Source organism: Acartia tonsa, chromosome 2, assembly GCF_053477335.1.
Source record: "Acartia tonsa isolate MP-2025a chromosome 2, ASM5347733v1, whole genome shotgun sequence".
Lineage (NCBI taxonomy): Eukaryota > Metazoa > Arthropoda > Copepoda > Calanoida > Acartiidae > Acartia > Acartia tonsa.
In genome coordinates, this window is record NC_137261.1 from 56,182,546 (window position 1) to 56,198,714 (window position 16,169).

Genomic DNA, 16,169 nt, shown 5'->3' on the forward strand with positions numbered 1-16,169 from the left:
TTCACCCTTCTTTATTATGTCACTTATCAAAGTGAAACTGATAGACATTTAATAATCAGAGAAATGATTAATCGTGTATTTCGTTTTCGTGATCAATTGGAACAAATTAATCATAATTTAGAAGATAGTTTTTTAACCGCCAAATCTGTTTATGATGAATTTGGCCAGTCTGTCAAAGATTTTGAAACTGAATGTCGCAACACCATTTCAATTCTTGATTGAATAAATTCCTAATTTTTTCTTTTCCTTTCTTATCCAAAAATTCTTATTTTTTCATTTAATCTTCAGACGCAAAATTCTTAAATTAATTTCATTTTTCTTCCTACTTAGATTTTTTCTTTTTTAAATAAATACTAATTGTTAATTTACAGCATGTATTATTTTTGATTTTTTGCATGATTTTTCATGAATGTTTTTATTTTATACTGTTTTTTCAATTTTCTTTCAATTTATTTTTCATCTTCAGACCTAAAATGCCTGTTCCTACAGGACATTCGCACAACTCCTCAGATGAGGATAATTCCCCCCCCCCCCGCACCTTCTACAGTGGTTCCTACCACAAATTTATCTAGATCCTATTCGGCTCCATTAAATACCTCAGCTCCCTCGTCGGTTGTAGCTCCAGGTCCTTCATCGGCTGCACAAACGATTATTCCCCAGGATCCTAAAGATCCGTTGGGGTTAAATAACCTCCCTCCAGCCGGCTCATATTTGCCGGGGATAGGTTTTGTGCCACAAATAAATCAGCCGCCAAAAATGACAGCGCGACTTCAAGAGTCTGCAGCTTCAGCGCGACCATCGGTGTCTGCAGCTCCTCACATTGAATCTGAGAAAGTTAAGATGCCTGTTAGACATGCTTCAGTGTCTTCAGGTAAATTTAATACTTAGTAATCATGATTTTGATTCAATGATTTAGAAATTGAAGTTCATAAAAATTTTGTCTTCTTGGCAGTTTTTTACCCCCATAAAAATTTTCTTTCTAAAAACTTTAAATTTTTTCCCCCCTTTTTTATTTTTTTCCTTTCTACAGTTATAAATCTTTTTTCCGTTTTATTTTTATTTTATAAAAATCTTTTTATTTAGACGATTTTTCCCCCAAACGCAAGAAGTCAAAAAAGAAGAAACGCTACTCTAGTAGTTCCTCTTCATCCAGTTCGTTCTCTTCATCTTCGAGTTCTACGGAATCAGATGAACCTAAAAGGAAAAGAAAAGGTATTTTTTAAATAGACAAAATCCTTTCTTTCTCACATTTATGAACTTTTTTATATCTTAATGATATTTATCACAGAAATTTATTTTAAGTTCAATTATTTTAAAATATAAAATTTCTTGTCTTCTATGACCACTGACTGAATATTTGACATTATTCTTTGGATTACCATGTCTTCATACATTCTTTCTTTAGTAAAGAAGAAGAAAAAGAAGAAGAGCAAGAAGCACTCTTCTGATTCAGACAGTAGCAGTCAACTAGTAGGTGGCCGAAAAGCTCGACGTCGCCTCCGGCGAGCAGCTGAAATCCTGTCAGACCCACCTGCATGGATAGGTATGACGTCTGCAGACATACACGCCGAGCGGGAACGCCTCTTCGAACATCTCAACGTAAGAAAAATACTTTTAAAATTTTTTTTGATCAATCATATATTTTTTAATATATGTAGGGGTTCATTAGTCCATTTCAACAAAAAAGGGTAGTTACATTGGGTTAAGGGCACTTTCTTTTTTCTAAATTCCTTTATAAAACTTTTTTCTTTTTCAAATTTTGTTTTTCGGAATATTAGTTTTTTGTTATTTTCGTTATCCATGTTTATCTTTTTTCCATTTTAAAATTCTTTTCTTGGGAATCTCACAATAGTTTTTTCTATTAAGTCTTTGGATGAAAAGAATGACGTCTCTCTCACATTTTTAAAATGCGTCATAAGAGACACCTGCCGTTCGAAAAATTATGTTGAGGATGCTGCGAAGCGTCTTGTGGTGTTGAAGGCCCCCAAGAATCTGTTATACGACTTACAGCAGTCGTTGCAAGCCTGCTATCAAGCAATAAAGGCAAGAACTTCATAATTTTTTCTTCTTTTTCGTCTTATACTAATTAACCCTATGCCATTTTTAATTTTCTTATTTTTATGTTTAAATCCGACAGATAGAAACCGGTTCTTTTACATGAAACCTATTTAGTTTTCCAAATTTATTTTTAAAAAGTGCAAGTACATGATTAGCACCAGTTTTATTAGCTCACGCACCACGGAAAGATTTTTTATAATGTGACATTTAATTATTTTTCGTTTCATTTTGAGTTTCATTATTTGTCACTTTCATTTTAAAGGAAAGAATAATTCCTACGACAACTTTCTTTTCATAGAGCAGTTATCAGCATATTTTATTATAAAATTATCAAGATTTTCGTTTTATTTAGATAGCTGAAAGCTCCATCGGATACATCGAACTGGCTTTTTCGAAAAACATCGGCCACGCCAACCGTGTGGCTCTAGCAGGTAACAGGCGCTACCTCACCACCCAGCAGCAGCGCATTTCGGACTCCTTACCTGACTTTCGAGGAGACTATAGCAGAGGAGCACGTGGCGGCTTCTCTAACGGCCGGTTTAACCAAAATGGAGGCTCAAACCCTAGGGGCAGAGGATCCAGAGGACGAGGTCGAGGATCTCTTCGCTGTCACGGATGTAACGGCGAAGGACATAAAGTCGACGACTGTCCTTCCGCCAACCCTAAGTCATAATTCTACCCCTCTTTACACTATTCAAGATTTAAACCTACCGATACCTACCTCAGATATTCCAAATTTTCACATTGCTTCTCTAAAAAATTTTTGTTTTACAGAAGATTATGAACATTATAAACGTTTATACGATATTCAATCGGATTTTTTATCTAGTTATTCTCCAGCTTATTCTATTCATTCGCTTACAGCAATTAATTTTTATAAAAATATTCTTAATGCACCACCTTTTGTTTTGCAAACCCTTACCTTTGGATATCAACCAGGTAGATTATTGAGAATAATTCTTTCCATATTTACTTATATATTATTTTTTGTTAAACAAAATTTTTTTCTTTTACAATTATTCTCCATAATCTATCTTTTTTAAGTTTTTACATCTCCTGTGTTACCGTATTTTGAGAAGAACAACAATAGCGCTGTTCGCAATCCAGAATTTGTTCGTCAAGAAATTCAATCTTTGTTAGACAAAGGTATTATTGCCCAAATCGATCATCAGCCTTATTGTTGTTCGCCTCTTACGGTGGCTAGTAGAACATGTAGTTTAACTAACACAACTAAACTCAGGAAAATTTTTCGACACATAAATATTATTTTCAAATTTCTTTCTTCAATTCTTTTTTGATTCCCCTCTTTTTTCTATTCCTTTTTTATAAAATATTCTTTCTTTTTCAATTCTTACACTACCCCTCAAAATATCTTTTCATTTGGATTCAATTTTTCAAAATTTTCATATTTATTCCCCTTTAAAAATTTTCGAAATATTTTCCTGCTTTTAGATTGTGCATCGATTTATCACGCCACATTAATCTACTTCTCCAGCCTGAGAACGTCTCTTTAAATGATATTAAGACAGTGTTGCCTCGCATTTCTCAGGATGTATTTTTTACATCTTGGGATTTGCGGGGCATGTACCATCAAGTACATCTAGATCCTGCCGTTACTGAATTTTTTGGTTTTTGTTACAAAAATGCTGATAATTCCTATTCTTTTTACAAATATTTAAGGCTTCCCTTCGGGGTTGCCTCAGCCGTATTTTTAGTTGATGCCTTGATCCGTCCAGTCAAACATTTTTGTCACCGTCACAATATAGACATTAGTGTCTATATTGATGACGGGTTGACTGTCGAATTAAATTATTTTAAATCAGTTTTACTATGTGCAGGTTGGCATTTTCAACTTTCTAAATGTCAACTAGAACCTGTCCGTCGCATACAATATTTAGGTTTTATTCTTGATAGTAGTAAAATGATAATTTCCCTGCCCATCATAAAAATTCAAAAAGTTTTATTTCTTCTTGATAAAATTTTATTTGCTTTTGATTCTAATGACCCTGTAGATGTTACAATTTTAGCCTCTTTTTTAGGCAAACTATGTCATGCATATTTTAGTCACGGAGATTTTATTCGTGTTGTAGCTAGAAATTCTAATCATGCTCTTGGTGTTTACACCTCACAGTATGGTTGGAAAGGAGCTTTGTTTGTCAATGCAGATATGTTTCAAGAATTGTCCCTCTGTAAAGAACATTTTGTTTCTTTAAACGGACAACCCATTCGTACTGAATCTAAAACAATAGAAGTTTTTTCCCCCCATCAGACATCTTTTCTAATTGACAACATTGATCCTAATGACTTAAACAAACATTGTAATGTTTTCGTGTCAGACGCTTCTGACCACTCAGCCTTTTCCTTCAAAGCTGGAGATTGTAAAATTATTTCTGATTATTTATTTACTCCACAAGAGGCTGAATTATCTTCAGGCCATAGAGAACTTTTAAGTATAATTAAAGCTTTTGAACATTACAGCAATTATTTTGCCACCCTCAAAGGACAGTTGGTTATTTGGATAACTGACAGCATGTGTCTTTACTCTTTTTTGCGCATTGGAAGCCGTAATTTAGTTATTCAAAAATTATTAATTCAATTAAAACTTTTAGAATTCCAATACGCAATTCGTATTTTACCTAAATGGATGCCCCGAGACAGCTCACTCATCACTTTAGCAGATTTAGGCTCTAAACTTTTTAAATCTTCTAATGAATTTGGAATTAGTTTAGATGATTTTCAATTTCTTCAAAGTTATTTTTCTATCAAATTTTCAATTGACTGTTTCGCAACATCTAAAAATTGTAAAGTAGAGAAATTCATTGCCCCTTTTCCACAACTAAATTGTTTTGATATTGATTTTTTCACAGTTTCCCTGACTAGTTCAGAATGTTACTACATCCACCCCCCAATTTCTCTCCTTTCTCGTGTTTTTAATAAATTAAAATTGTATGAGGATATAACAGCAGTAGTAGTTTTGCCCTTATGGCCGACGTACCCTTTTTGGAATTGCATTGTTAAAGGATCTTATTTTAATTCTTTTGTCAAAAATTTTCTTCTCTGGGATCCTTATTATATTGCTTCTACACCTAATAATTTTTTCAACGGTCATAAGACGTTTAAAACTCTCGCCTTATTGATTCATACCGGTAAAGACTATGCAATTCCTTTACCGAAATTTTAATCAATATGTTTTTTAATGAATTGTACAAAATTTTTTCAGCATCTTACAATGAGAACATCTTTCAAACATTCCGCTGTTAATTATCATAAGTTTAATGCTCCGTTACAAACTCTTAAAGACAATAGACCTCTAGAAAAGAGAGGCCCTCTTTATTTTCCTTCAGTTTTAGAGAAATACAACCTTACGGAAAAAAGGAAACGTCATATAAAATTGACAGCGTCTTCAAGAACTAAGTCCACGCAATTATTGCACAACCGCGAAGACAGAAATAAAACTCTGTTAAATTTCTCAAAAAAGGATTTAGCCGCTTACATAGAATATTTAGAGGACTCCGCAGCTAAAAAATCCGCCGTAGTCGGATTGGCTGGCGCCATCGATTTTCTTGCCAGCGCATTGGATATGAAATCCCCCTGGACCCCCCAAATAGAAAGAATGTATCAGGGTATCACGAGAAGAGCCTCTGCAGAACAGCCTCTAACCAAGAAAGCGCCTAAACTGCCCTTAAAATACCTGACCTTGGCCATTGATAAGCACGTGACACCTTTTTTAAAGAATCCAGATCAGGTAATCAGCTTTCATACGGCTCATAAATCTTCTTTTTCGAATAAATTTTAGTTAATATTTATCATTTAACTATTAGAAGTTTCAGACCAAACTACTTTTAATATATAGAGTTCTACACTTTTTTATTTCACATTAATCTTGATTTTAATAAAAATCTTAGTTTCTTAAAATTCCAATTTAGTTTTTCGGACCAAACTATTTTTTATGGAGTTCTTACACTTTTTTATTTTTTCATCTCACATTAATATTGTTTTCTAATAGAAACCTTGTTTTTCTTAAGATTCCAATTGTGACCCTCCGAGCGATCGTGGCTCAACACCTCCAATACAGCTTGTGTGCGCGCATATCTGACCTGCTGCGATTGAGAGCTTGTGATCTAGCGGTTACCACACTAGGAGACACGCCAGCAATGTCCATAACCTTCAGATCTTCTAAAACTGATCCTAGGTACTTATTTTTTGACAAGAAAAATTTCTTTAAAAATTTTTTTTCTCTTTTTCCCAGAAAATTTAAACTTTTAATTAAAGAATTTTTCAAATTTCATACAAAAATTTTCTTCTACCTAATTTCTTGTTTTTATTAAGTTGAAAATTTAATTATGGTTGCAAAATAATTTCTAGTTATCTTTAAACAAAATTCCTTTCAAGTTTTTTTAATTTCTTAGTTGAAATTTTAAATTATGATTACAAACAATTTTTCTAGCTATTGTCTAAATTCCTATCTCATATACCTTAGAATTGTTAAAGATTTTACCATGGAAAACTTTTCCAAATTACAAAATTTTATAAATTTTTCAACTTTGTATCTCATCTAGAACATCATTGTTTTTTACATAAAGACATAAACATTATTTTTCTAGATTCGAGGGCTCCACCAGTTACGTGATCTTCAACGGATCAGAATACTGTCTTTATTCATTGCTGGTCCTGTATTATAATAGGCTCCGGTTATATTCATCAGATACATCCTGTTTGGATACTAGCTACCTTCTGCCACGTACAGGGAATGGTACCACTTCGAAATCTTCTAGGCAAGTTTTTTAAGCATAATAAATTCACACATTTCTTTTTCCTTTTTTAATTTTCACAAATTTTTATAAGTAATTATTTTTTAGAATCCTAGTTGCAGATGGACGTTATGCCATTTCAGCTTCCACCTTAATGAAGGATGTAAACTTAATTTATAGTAATCTAGGACTTAAGCATAAAATTACATCTAAATCCGCTAAAAGCTTAGGAGTGTCATCTGCCTTTAGACTAGGTATGAGCGATGATCATATCCGAGTCTTAGGCCGATGGCGCTCCATAGCTACAGCTCAACATTATCGAGCTATTGATGATACAACGCTCATTGAAATATTTTCCAAAATTATGCTAAAATCCTCGAGCACAGCAGTCCCCAGGTCTTTAGCAGCCCTTACAGACCAAGCCTCCAACTCCATCACTTCACGGACGACACCTTCTTGGTCCTCCGCCCATTCGGCACCTCTGAACCGCGCCCTTATTTTCCAAATTTTGTTAGCTTTGGGCTATCTAGACCCCCAAGGATGCCCTCTCAACAACGAAGGTTATCCTCTCCCTCAAGACGTTCCGGAGGTTAGAGCCAACGGCGAGGAACTTCTAGCCATTGAGTCCTCTCAGACTTTCATCGTGACTCTGCCTAACTAAATTATTATACACTTTGTATTATTTTTTATATATTATGCTTTTTTATTTAAAATGCTTAAATAAAACAAGATTTTTTAAACTGCATATTAGTTCTTTTCTCAGTATTTTTTTCAGATTTCTTAAAATGTTTTCTTTTTTAAAAGAAAAAGAATTTTTTAATAGCTACCTACCATAGAATTTATTAATCTTTCGATTTCGAACTGGTTTTATTTATCCGAATATTCTCACGAATTTCTTCGTTTCATTTTGATTGGTTCCTAAATACTTATCGAATTCTTCGAATTTTCCCAATATTTAAACTCTTTTAGCTTATTTTTCGATGGATTCTTTAGTGATTTATGGAATATCGATCGATAAAAAATATTAATTGTAGCATAAGGAAACGAAATAAGACGTTTTTAATGGAATAGCATGAAGTTACAAAATAAATACATCAAATTTATTTATTTCTGTCTAGTCTGAGGTGTTTTACAAAACCTGCTAAAAACTGGTATTTTTCATTACAGCAGGGTTATATTGAATAATAATTTTAGGATAAATATTTAAACAAGGGTCGGATTATGTACAAATTTTCTCGAGTTTTCCAATTTATATTTTCAGTATGGCTTCGAAGCCGATTAATATCCGATGGTTCTGAGCAATACTGAAAAATCATGTATAGACTTGTAATACAAAGAATTTTCCACGAATTTAAAAATGAAAATCATAAAATTAAAACCAGTTTTGTTAAAACGGGCAAAACTGGTTTTGATTTTATGATTTTCACTTTGATACCCGAGGAAAACTGCCTACATTAAATAACTATTATATATACTTTGCATAGCATAAAAATTCAATGGGTAAAAAAAGGTATATTTCTTTTTAAAATTTGGTAAAAATGTGTTTATTTAATTTCTATGTTTTTCTGTTTATAGATTTCAAATCATTCATAAAAAGAACTGCTGTAAAAAGATATTTTGTTTTTAATAGGTTACATTACCATTCTTGTTTGTAAAATAAATTAGTTACTACAAAAGTATAACAGGGATCTAAAGGGATAAGACAATGACCGACAAATTGATGTACACCCCCAATGGTAACATACAAAGTTACCCTTTCTGTAGATTACAATTATTGGTTGAAACGTTTGGACACTCAACTTATTGAATTAAACAACCAAGTTCCCAAAGTTGTTAAGCCATCGAATAAGAAAACGATATTTCAAAACTTTGGGAACTAGTGTAGATAAACAACCCAATGGCTTCTCCCTCCCTGATAGTATCAGCCTGTACGCAGTTTCCGCGGTGTTTCCTCATCTTATCTCAATATTTACTACTAGCTAAAAAAGCTACAAACTTCCAAACTTTCAAAATATTGAACGTATAAACATTGGGTATGTACAGTTTTTTTTAACACTGTATGCATAGGCCAGTCATTAGAGCTTTTAGAAAAAGGTATAAGAATAGTTATTTCTCGCATCGTATTATAAACGGCTTTCCGCGGATATAAAATGTAGATTTATAAAATTAAAACCAGTTTTTTTTAGCCCCGAGATACCGAAGGCACGGGCTAAGAAAACTGGTTTTTATCTTATGATTGTACATTTTAGATGAACTCCAATTTAGTTTCCAAAAGTGTACCTAGCGTCCGCGTCCTATCTCGAAATTTGCTATTACCTAAAATAGCTTCAAACTTCAAAAAAAAAATTAAAATTTTGAACATTAAAATTTTGAATGTATAATGTATAAATCGCTTTGTTTTCACAAATTTCCGGAGTAGCTGAAAGTAGGGTCTGCAATAATTGGGTTATCTGCTGTACACTTTAGGAAACTAGGGCTAGAATAGGAAATCCATTTGGAGCTTATCACGTTTTATATTCGTAGAAAACTGGTTATGATACGGTGCTAGACATAGTTTTTTCGTATGGATAAGAACTGGTTCCTATCCACCGGATTCGAATGAATACGAGAAAAAAATATTATCATGCGAATGATTTTTGGACAGTTTCTCTCAAAGTAGTTAGTTGAACAAAGTAGGGGTTTGGGGGGAGAGGGGGGGGCTGTAGTTTTTGCCTTTTACTTTTTGCCATATTAGATTAGGATTATTTATAGGTTTATAGGGCTAGGACCATCCTATAGGGGTTAGGCATAAAGAAAGAAAAAAAAACATTTACACCCACTTATTTTCAATTTATTTTAATAATAAAAGTAGGAGAGGGGGTTTCTATGCTCGCTAAGGTTTTTTGGGCAAGGATTTATTCTTGTAACTACCAGTTTTCTTGAAAATTTGTAGTTTTATATCATGCGCATGATAAATTTGTTAAAATAATATTGTATGGCAGCCACTTGATGAATGTTACAAAATTACCAGAGATGCAGAGCTATTGCTTATTTCTTTTTATTATCACCAAAGCTACTTTATAATTGGCGTTACCCATTCCAAAATAGTTATAACCCTTCCAGGACCTACATTCTAAAGGAGAACCATATCAGTTCAGAGCTGGATCTTTAAATCGTTTTAGAGGTGCGCTGAATCGGGGCGATTCAAAGGTGAACCGGAGGTGCGCTGATGGTGCGCCACAGCTACTGCTAAAAAAAACATGGATTTTTAAAAGGTTTTTGGCGCGTTGTTGCTAGATCACTGGCAACACTCAATAAAATATTGATCCGCGCCAGTACAACTTTATTACTTAAGCCATGTCAGTAAGGTATTTCATATAAAATGCCGTGTCAGTACGTTTTTTTTTTATAAAACAATATATAATTTATTTTAAAAATAACTATAAAAATGTTTTCATGATAGTTTTGCAATAAAATATTAAAGTAATTAAAAAAAATATTTATTTATTAAATAAATCACCCCGGATTGGTGCATCAATGGTATTTGCTGAGTACCATTGGCGCGCTGGTACTGCGCCACTGGCTGCGCTGATTCGCCCCATGCCATTTTGATTTAAAGATTAGTATTAATAATCTGATGGTGCGCTGAAATGAATCGCCCCGGTTCAGCGCACCTATAAACAATTTAAAGATCCAGCTCAGCGGTTGGTGAGATCATTAGACAGATACACATTACACATCATACTATTTTGTTTTTTATATGCTTCCCGGAATTATAGGAACAAGAATAACTATTAATTGCACTTTATTATAGACAGCTTTCTGTGGATATTAAAATAAAAATTTCGTTAGCCCCGTAAGGCCAAAGGACCCAGTGAGCAAGACTGGTATTAATCTCATAATTTTTCTTTTAACATGTGTGGAACATTGCCTGTAATAAGATGATATACATGATTTTTAACATGCCTGAGAACCAGTTTTAATCCAGCAGATACTTATCGGTTTCACAGCTATACTCAAATATAGGTTCCAGCTCTAACTCACTAGAAATTATTATTGCTTTGTTGTGCCGGTGAGGTTATATAATATAATATATAAATAGTTGGATACTAAATCATTATATAATGTGAAGCCTGCATGCAATTTCAACTTATTGCAATATTAATTGTTGTAGGCATAATTATTCTTCAATAATTTATACAGAAATATCATTATTATGTTTTCTTGTTATATTTGTATTTAAGTTTGTAGAAACTGATTATAAACATCAAGGCTTGGCAGCAGTGCATTTTTAGAAGCTTTTCTAGTATGGATTCGAAACGGATTGATTAATTAGAAAAATCATATATAGCATGGAGGGTGGTGGTACCCTTCCACAAAATAATTATAAAACTTTCCAGTACCAATGAAAAGCTACATTGTAAATAATAACCTTAACGGTTAAGAGGTTAGCGAAATTCTTCGGTACACACACACACACACACACACACAGACAGACAGACACAGATCCTGTTACTTTATTACAGGATTGAATATTAAATGAGCTGTTGCTCTATTCCTTGCGTCATGTTCAAACTATGGAAAGATTAATTGGTTGATAAAAAGTCAGCAGCTATGACTTCATAACCTTTTTTATATTTTTGTTTTGTTCTCTGAATGTTTGATTATTAACTTTAATTTAGCATTACTAAAATAAACACAATGAATAACAATAATTATTTATAAAATTCAAAGAGGGATTTTGTTATTCCCCAAAACTTTTAGCTTGTTTTTAAAGGAAAAAACCTAACTTCCTTCCTCTATTTCTTTAATGCAATTTTATAAACTAATAGCTTTGCCCCCAGCCTCTAAGAGAGGTCAAGAATAGTTATTTATCGCATCGTATTATAGACAGGTTTTCTCGGATATAAAGATGAACAATTATAAGAATAAAACCTGTTTTGTTAGCACCGATATTAGCTGATATTAATTTCATAATTTTCATTTTAATATTGGCGGAAAATTGTCTACAATACGATGTTATAAATTTTTTTTCTATTTCGATCAGTATTTCCAAGATCTTTGGCTTCGGACAAAAAAAAAAACGTACTATTTCACATAGAACTTTTTTGTTAAATTAGGCATTCAAATTATGTGATATACTTATCCGATTGATCTGATTTTTGGAAAACTGATTCCAAAGTACAATGTTATAAGCGAAGCATCTCTATTAGCCTAATAAGTGTAAGTATGTCCTTAAACATTATCTTGTATTTAAGCAGTTTCAACAAATCTACTTACAATTTTGTTTCTGACACTCTACAAGTATTAATGTTTGTTTGTCCTACTGTTTTAGAGCTTCGCTTTTATGGATGTTGTCCTCCTTGTTATATTATATTAATGTGTAAAACATTAAATTGTAAAAGGAATTAAATAGAAAATATAAATTTAGATAATAAACTTTACCAGAATTTTTTTCTGTTAAAGATAAAGAAATATAAATTGTATTGTGTGCAACACTTCTGGGAGGAATTGGACTGTAAATTTACTGGTACACAAGGTTTGATGTCTACGTTATCTAAACTTTTCATCTACAGAAGGAGAAATTTGTTGATCATCATTGGGGAAGTATATAAATTTATCGTCCATTGTTTATCCTTTAAGATCTCTGGCAAAACTTTTTCAAAATATCAATACCATGGTCGATGCAAAGCTTAATGATAAAGACGTCCAAGCTTATGATTTTTGTTAGGGGACTAACACACGAAAAATTTACCAAAATAGTTATTTATTGCTACTTATGGCTCATTTCTAAAGGTATTTATATATGTTTTTTTTTGTCTGTTTAGATACATTATAACCACTATAAACTGATTAATATCAACATTTCAGTTAGTCTTACCATAGGTCTGATTTTTAGATAGTTTTAGGCTATTTTCTTCTCCCTCCATCCACCATTGAAATTGTGGCAGTCACTAGTCTAAAAATACGTAGTCTTTTTATGATGTAGTATCTCTTTATCACTGATAAAATGTGTGTTGCTGTGTTTCATACAATCAATAAACAATATATCTAACATCTCACACAAGATACTTTACCCTCAACATATTATATTATCGCATTGCATTATAGACAGTTTTTTTTCTGCAGATAATAAAATAAAAAATAATAAGATTAAGAACAGTTTTGTTAAACCCGAAGGGTTAACAAAATTGGTATTAATTTCATGATTTTTATTTCAATATTTTTGGAAAATTTTCTGAAATACTATGCTATACATGATTTTTGAGTATGGTGGAGAACTGGTTCTAATCCAGTGGATATAGATCGGTTTTGAAACCAAACTGGAAAAATAAACAAAAAACTCCGGGGGAAACCACCCCTTTAAGATATAACATTATAATTACATCTATATTACAAAGTAGCTTCCGTTTGTCTGTTTTTCCCATCTATAATGCAAAGTAGCTTGATGTCTGTCCGTCTGTCTGTCCGTCCCTTAAGATCTCAGTAACCACTGAACCGATCGGATTCTACTCTACAGAGTATATACCTATTGGTCCTGTGGTGGTTTTAAGCTTTTTTCTTGGGGGGTGGGACACCCCCAACCCCCCAAAAAACAACCCCACCCCCATTTCTTGGTTTATGGAGAAGTAAGTTCACATAAAACTACTGGCAGCACCAATAGTACTTAATTTTTTTTTATTTTTTATTTTTTTTAATAAACTCTTGGGGCAAAGGTACAATATTATAAGCGAAGCATCTCTAAAAGAAAATCCTAAAAATGAAATAATGTCCATTTACAGTATTTACTCAATTTTGCAATGAGTTTATGTACAATTATGTTTGGAATTGAAAGTTATGTTCTGATAGTCTACAATTTTTGTTAGTTATTGTTCGTTTTCTTATATAGATGTTGTCCTGCTTGTCTTTTACATTAATCCTTTGTATTTTATTTGTGTAAAACAAGAAGTTAGAATTATACTTTTTAAAAGTAAAAAATTCCTAAATGAAAATAAAATAAAAAAGGTAAAATTAAAATTCTTTATGTTGTTGACTGTTTATGACAGGCCAGTCCAAATTACTGCCAACAATGTTTTTACAAATTTATTGAAAAACTCGTGAAAATGAATGTTATGTTCATGGAGGGATAAGACAATGGTCGATAAATTGATGTAGTTTACCAACGATGATACACAAAATCACCCCTTCTGTAAATACAATTTGTTGGTTGAAGCGTTTGGACACTCAAACTAATAAATAAAAGAACCCAAAGTTGTTAAGCTAACGAACAAGAAAAGGTTAACATAAAACTTTGGGGACTAGTGTAATAAACAACCCAATGTCCCCTCTCTCCCGGATTTTATTATTTCAAGGATAAAATTAAGAATGGAAAAACAATTCTGGATAATTGGTGGTGGCTTTTAATAGAACTACAATTAAAAGGATGGTCAGAAGGATATTTATAAAAATACAGACATAATTTTTAAACAGTGTATCCTTATCAAAAACTCGCGACTGTGGCATAAAACCTAAGGCATCCACTCGTTGTGGGAAAGGTAACAGGTTCGAATCTTTGCCTGACACCGCGTCAAACCTGAAAATGGTAAAAATAATTCCTACTGCTGCTATGTCAGATGAGTGACATTACTAGTTAAAGGAGAATGCCTTGGCCCAAAGTAAGGTTTCTGCTTGTGTATACCGCGAAGGTTTCGATAACCTTTTGATTCTCGAAAAAAAAATATTTAAAGTGAAAATGACTTCTCCCCTTATCTCAAGTGCCCCTAGAGGTCTTTAGCTAATACTAAAATTGAAGCAGATGTATGTGTGTGTGAACTGTTCTTTACAATGAAGCTTCCTAGGTCGGCCGGGAACGTTTTCATCTATTTTGAGGAAGAGTATGACCACCCTCCTAAAAGATATGGTCCCTAGAAAAAATGAACTTCTTCTTAATTTATGTTCAACACGTTTTGAACTAAAATATAATATTATATAAAGTAGTAAGCTTTTTTGTCTGTAGCTAATTATCTCACTAAACGGTGAAATAATATAGTTCTCCTTCATATGAAAGCTTCTTAAAGATCGAGGGAAGGTTTTTAACTATTTTTGGAAGGGTATCTCCAAATAAAGGATACACAACCCTAAAAAAAAATATTTTTCTTTTTAAAAATTGATAAAGGGGGAGAGAGGTGGACTTCCCCCCTCACCCCCACCTTAATTGCCCCCAGAGGCTTTAAGGGACGTAGCTGCTAGTAACATTTTAATTAATCAAGTAACAGTCTCTTTATTATTTGAAAGGATAAATACGATGTTATCATGTTGCTACTACTTCAAACCATGGACAAACAAAAAAAGAGTAGAATTAGTATTTTATTCAGTTTTGTGATTGTCAGTAGCACAGCCACTCTCTATTTAGTGGTATGTCCGTATGTCACTCCACCATCAAAATTTTGCTGTATTTTATTAATTTCATAATTTTTCTGTTTTTTTCTTCTTCAAAAATAACAATCATCTGTTCATTTTCCTTATATTTATCCTTATATAAAAGTAACAGGATGTCTGTCTTTCTCTTTGTATTTTGAGAAGGATCATGCTAATCGCTAAACCGATATGGTTTGCCTTGACAGTGAAGCTTCTTAGAGGTCAAAGGAAGGGTTTTTACTGTTTTAGTGGAGGAGGGCATCCCCCCCCCTAATATTAATATCATAGAGGCAAGGACGTCCAAGCTTTTTTTTATGTTTTAAACTATTTGAGCCTTACCTGATAATACGCAGAAAAAAATGGAAAAATAGTTACCTAAAAGCTAGGGATAATATAATAATATACCTCTCTTAAAATATAATATTATATAAAACTTTCTGTACTGTCTCTGTTGCATGATAAAGTTTTCAAGTCTTTAGCATATTTGCTCCAAGATAATAACCCAGACCAAAACAAATTCTTTATTGAAAACTTTTGACTGAATCCAATAATAACTCCGAGACTAACTTTAAAAAAGAGTTTAAGTACATTTTTATATTAGAAAAACAAAGGTACCAGGTCAAAGTTGTAAATGACTTTTTTTCATAGAAAACAATTATAAACTTTAATTTTAAGGCAAATAATAAATATAAAATAAAAAACAAGAATTAATACAGCTAATAAGTAGCGAAGCACAATAGAATCATTGGATAAACTAAAGGAAAATAATTTCTAGAGCTGACGTTTATTGTCATAAAAAAAAATATATAAGGACCTAGAAACTACAAAAATCACGAAACCTTTTTGCCTTGTTTTTTTGTACCATGTTTGATAGACCGGGTGGACCAAGTAAGTTATAAAATGAATGCTTATTGGTACAAACAGGGAATCAGTACCAAAAATTTTAGCTGTCTAACTTAAAAAGCAGCCGAGAAAATCACATTT

At 32.5% G+C, this 16,169-nt stretch overlaps 1 protein-coding gene across 1 annotated transcript; it reads left to right on the forward strand.

Moving 5' to 3' along the window:
* The first annotated feature begins 646 nt into the window (after window positions 1-646).
* Window positions 647-6,927, forward strand: LOC145312625 (uncharacterized). The gene is made up of 9 exons (XM_080151886.1): window positions 647-871; window positions 1,084-1,212; window positions 1,406-1,599; window positions 1,867-2,043; window positions 2,411-2,648; window positions 3,103-3,204; window positions 5,457-5,803; window positions 6,084-6,250; window positions 6,663-6,927. Exons 1-9 carry the CDS (start codon window positions 757-759, stop codon window positions 6,844-6,846), a joined length of 1,653 nt encoding a protein of 550 aa, XP_080008012.1. The 5' UTR covers window positions 647-756; the 3' UTR covers window positions 6,847-6,927.
* The last annotated feature ends 9,242 nt before the right edge of the window (window positions 6,928-16,169 follow it).

What these genes read in the sequence shown, in the direction of transcription:
- LOC145312625 (XM_080151886.1), top strand. Translation starts at nt 757, where the DNA reads ATGACAGCGCGACTTCAAGAGTCTGCAGCTTCAGCGCGACCATCGGTG. An exon ending in ACCTAAAAGGAAAAGAAAAG is followed by an intron (nt 1,213 to 1,405) that starts GTATTTTTTAAA and finishes TTCTTTCTTTAG; the next exon opens with TAAAGAAGAAGAAAAAGAAG. An exon ending in TCAATCTTTGTTAGACAAAG is followed by an intron (nt 3,205 to 5,456) that starts GTATTATTGCCC and finishes TAAAATTGACAG; the next exon opens with CGTCTTCAAGAACTAAGTCC.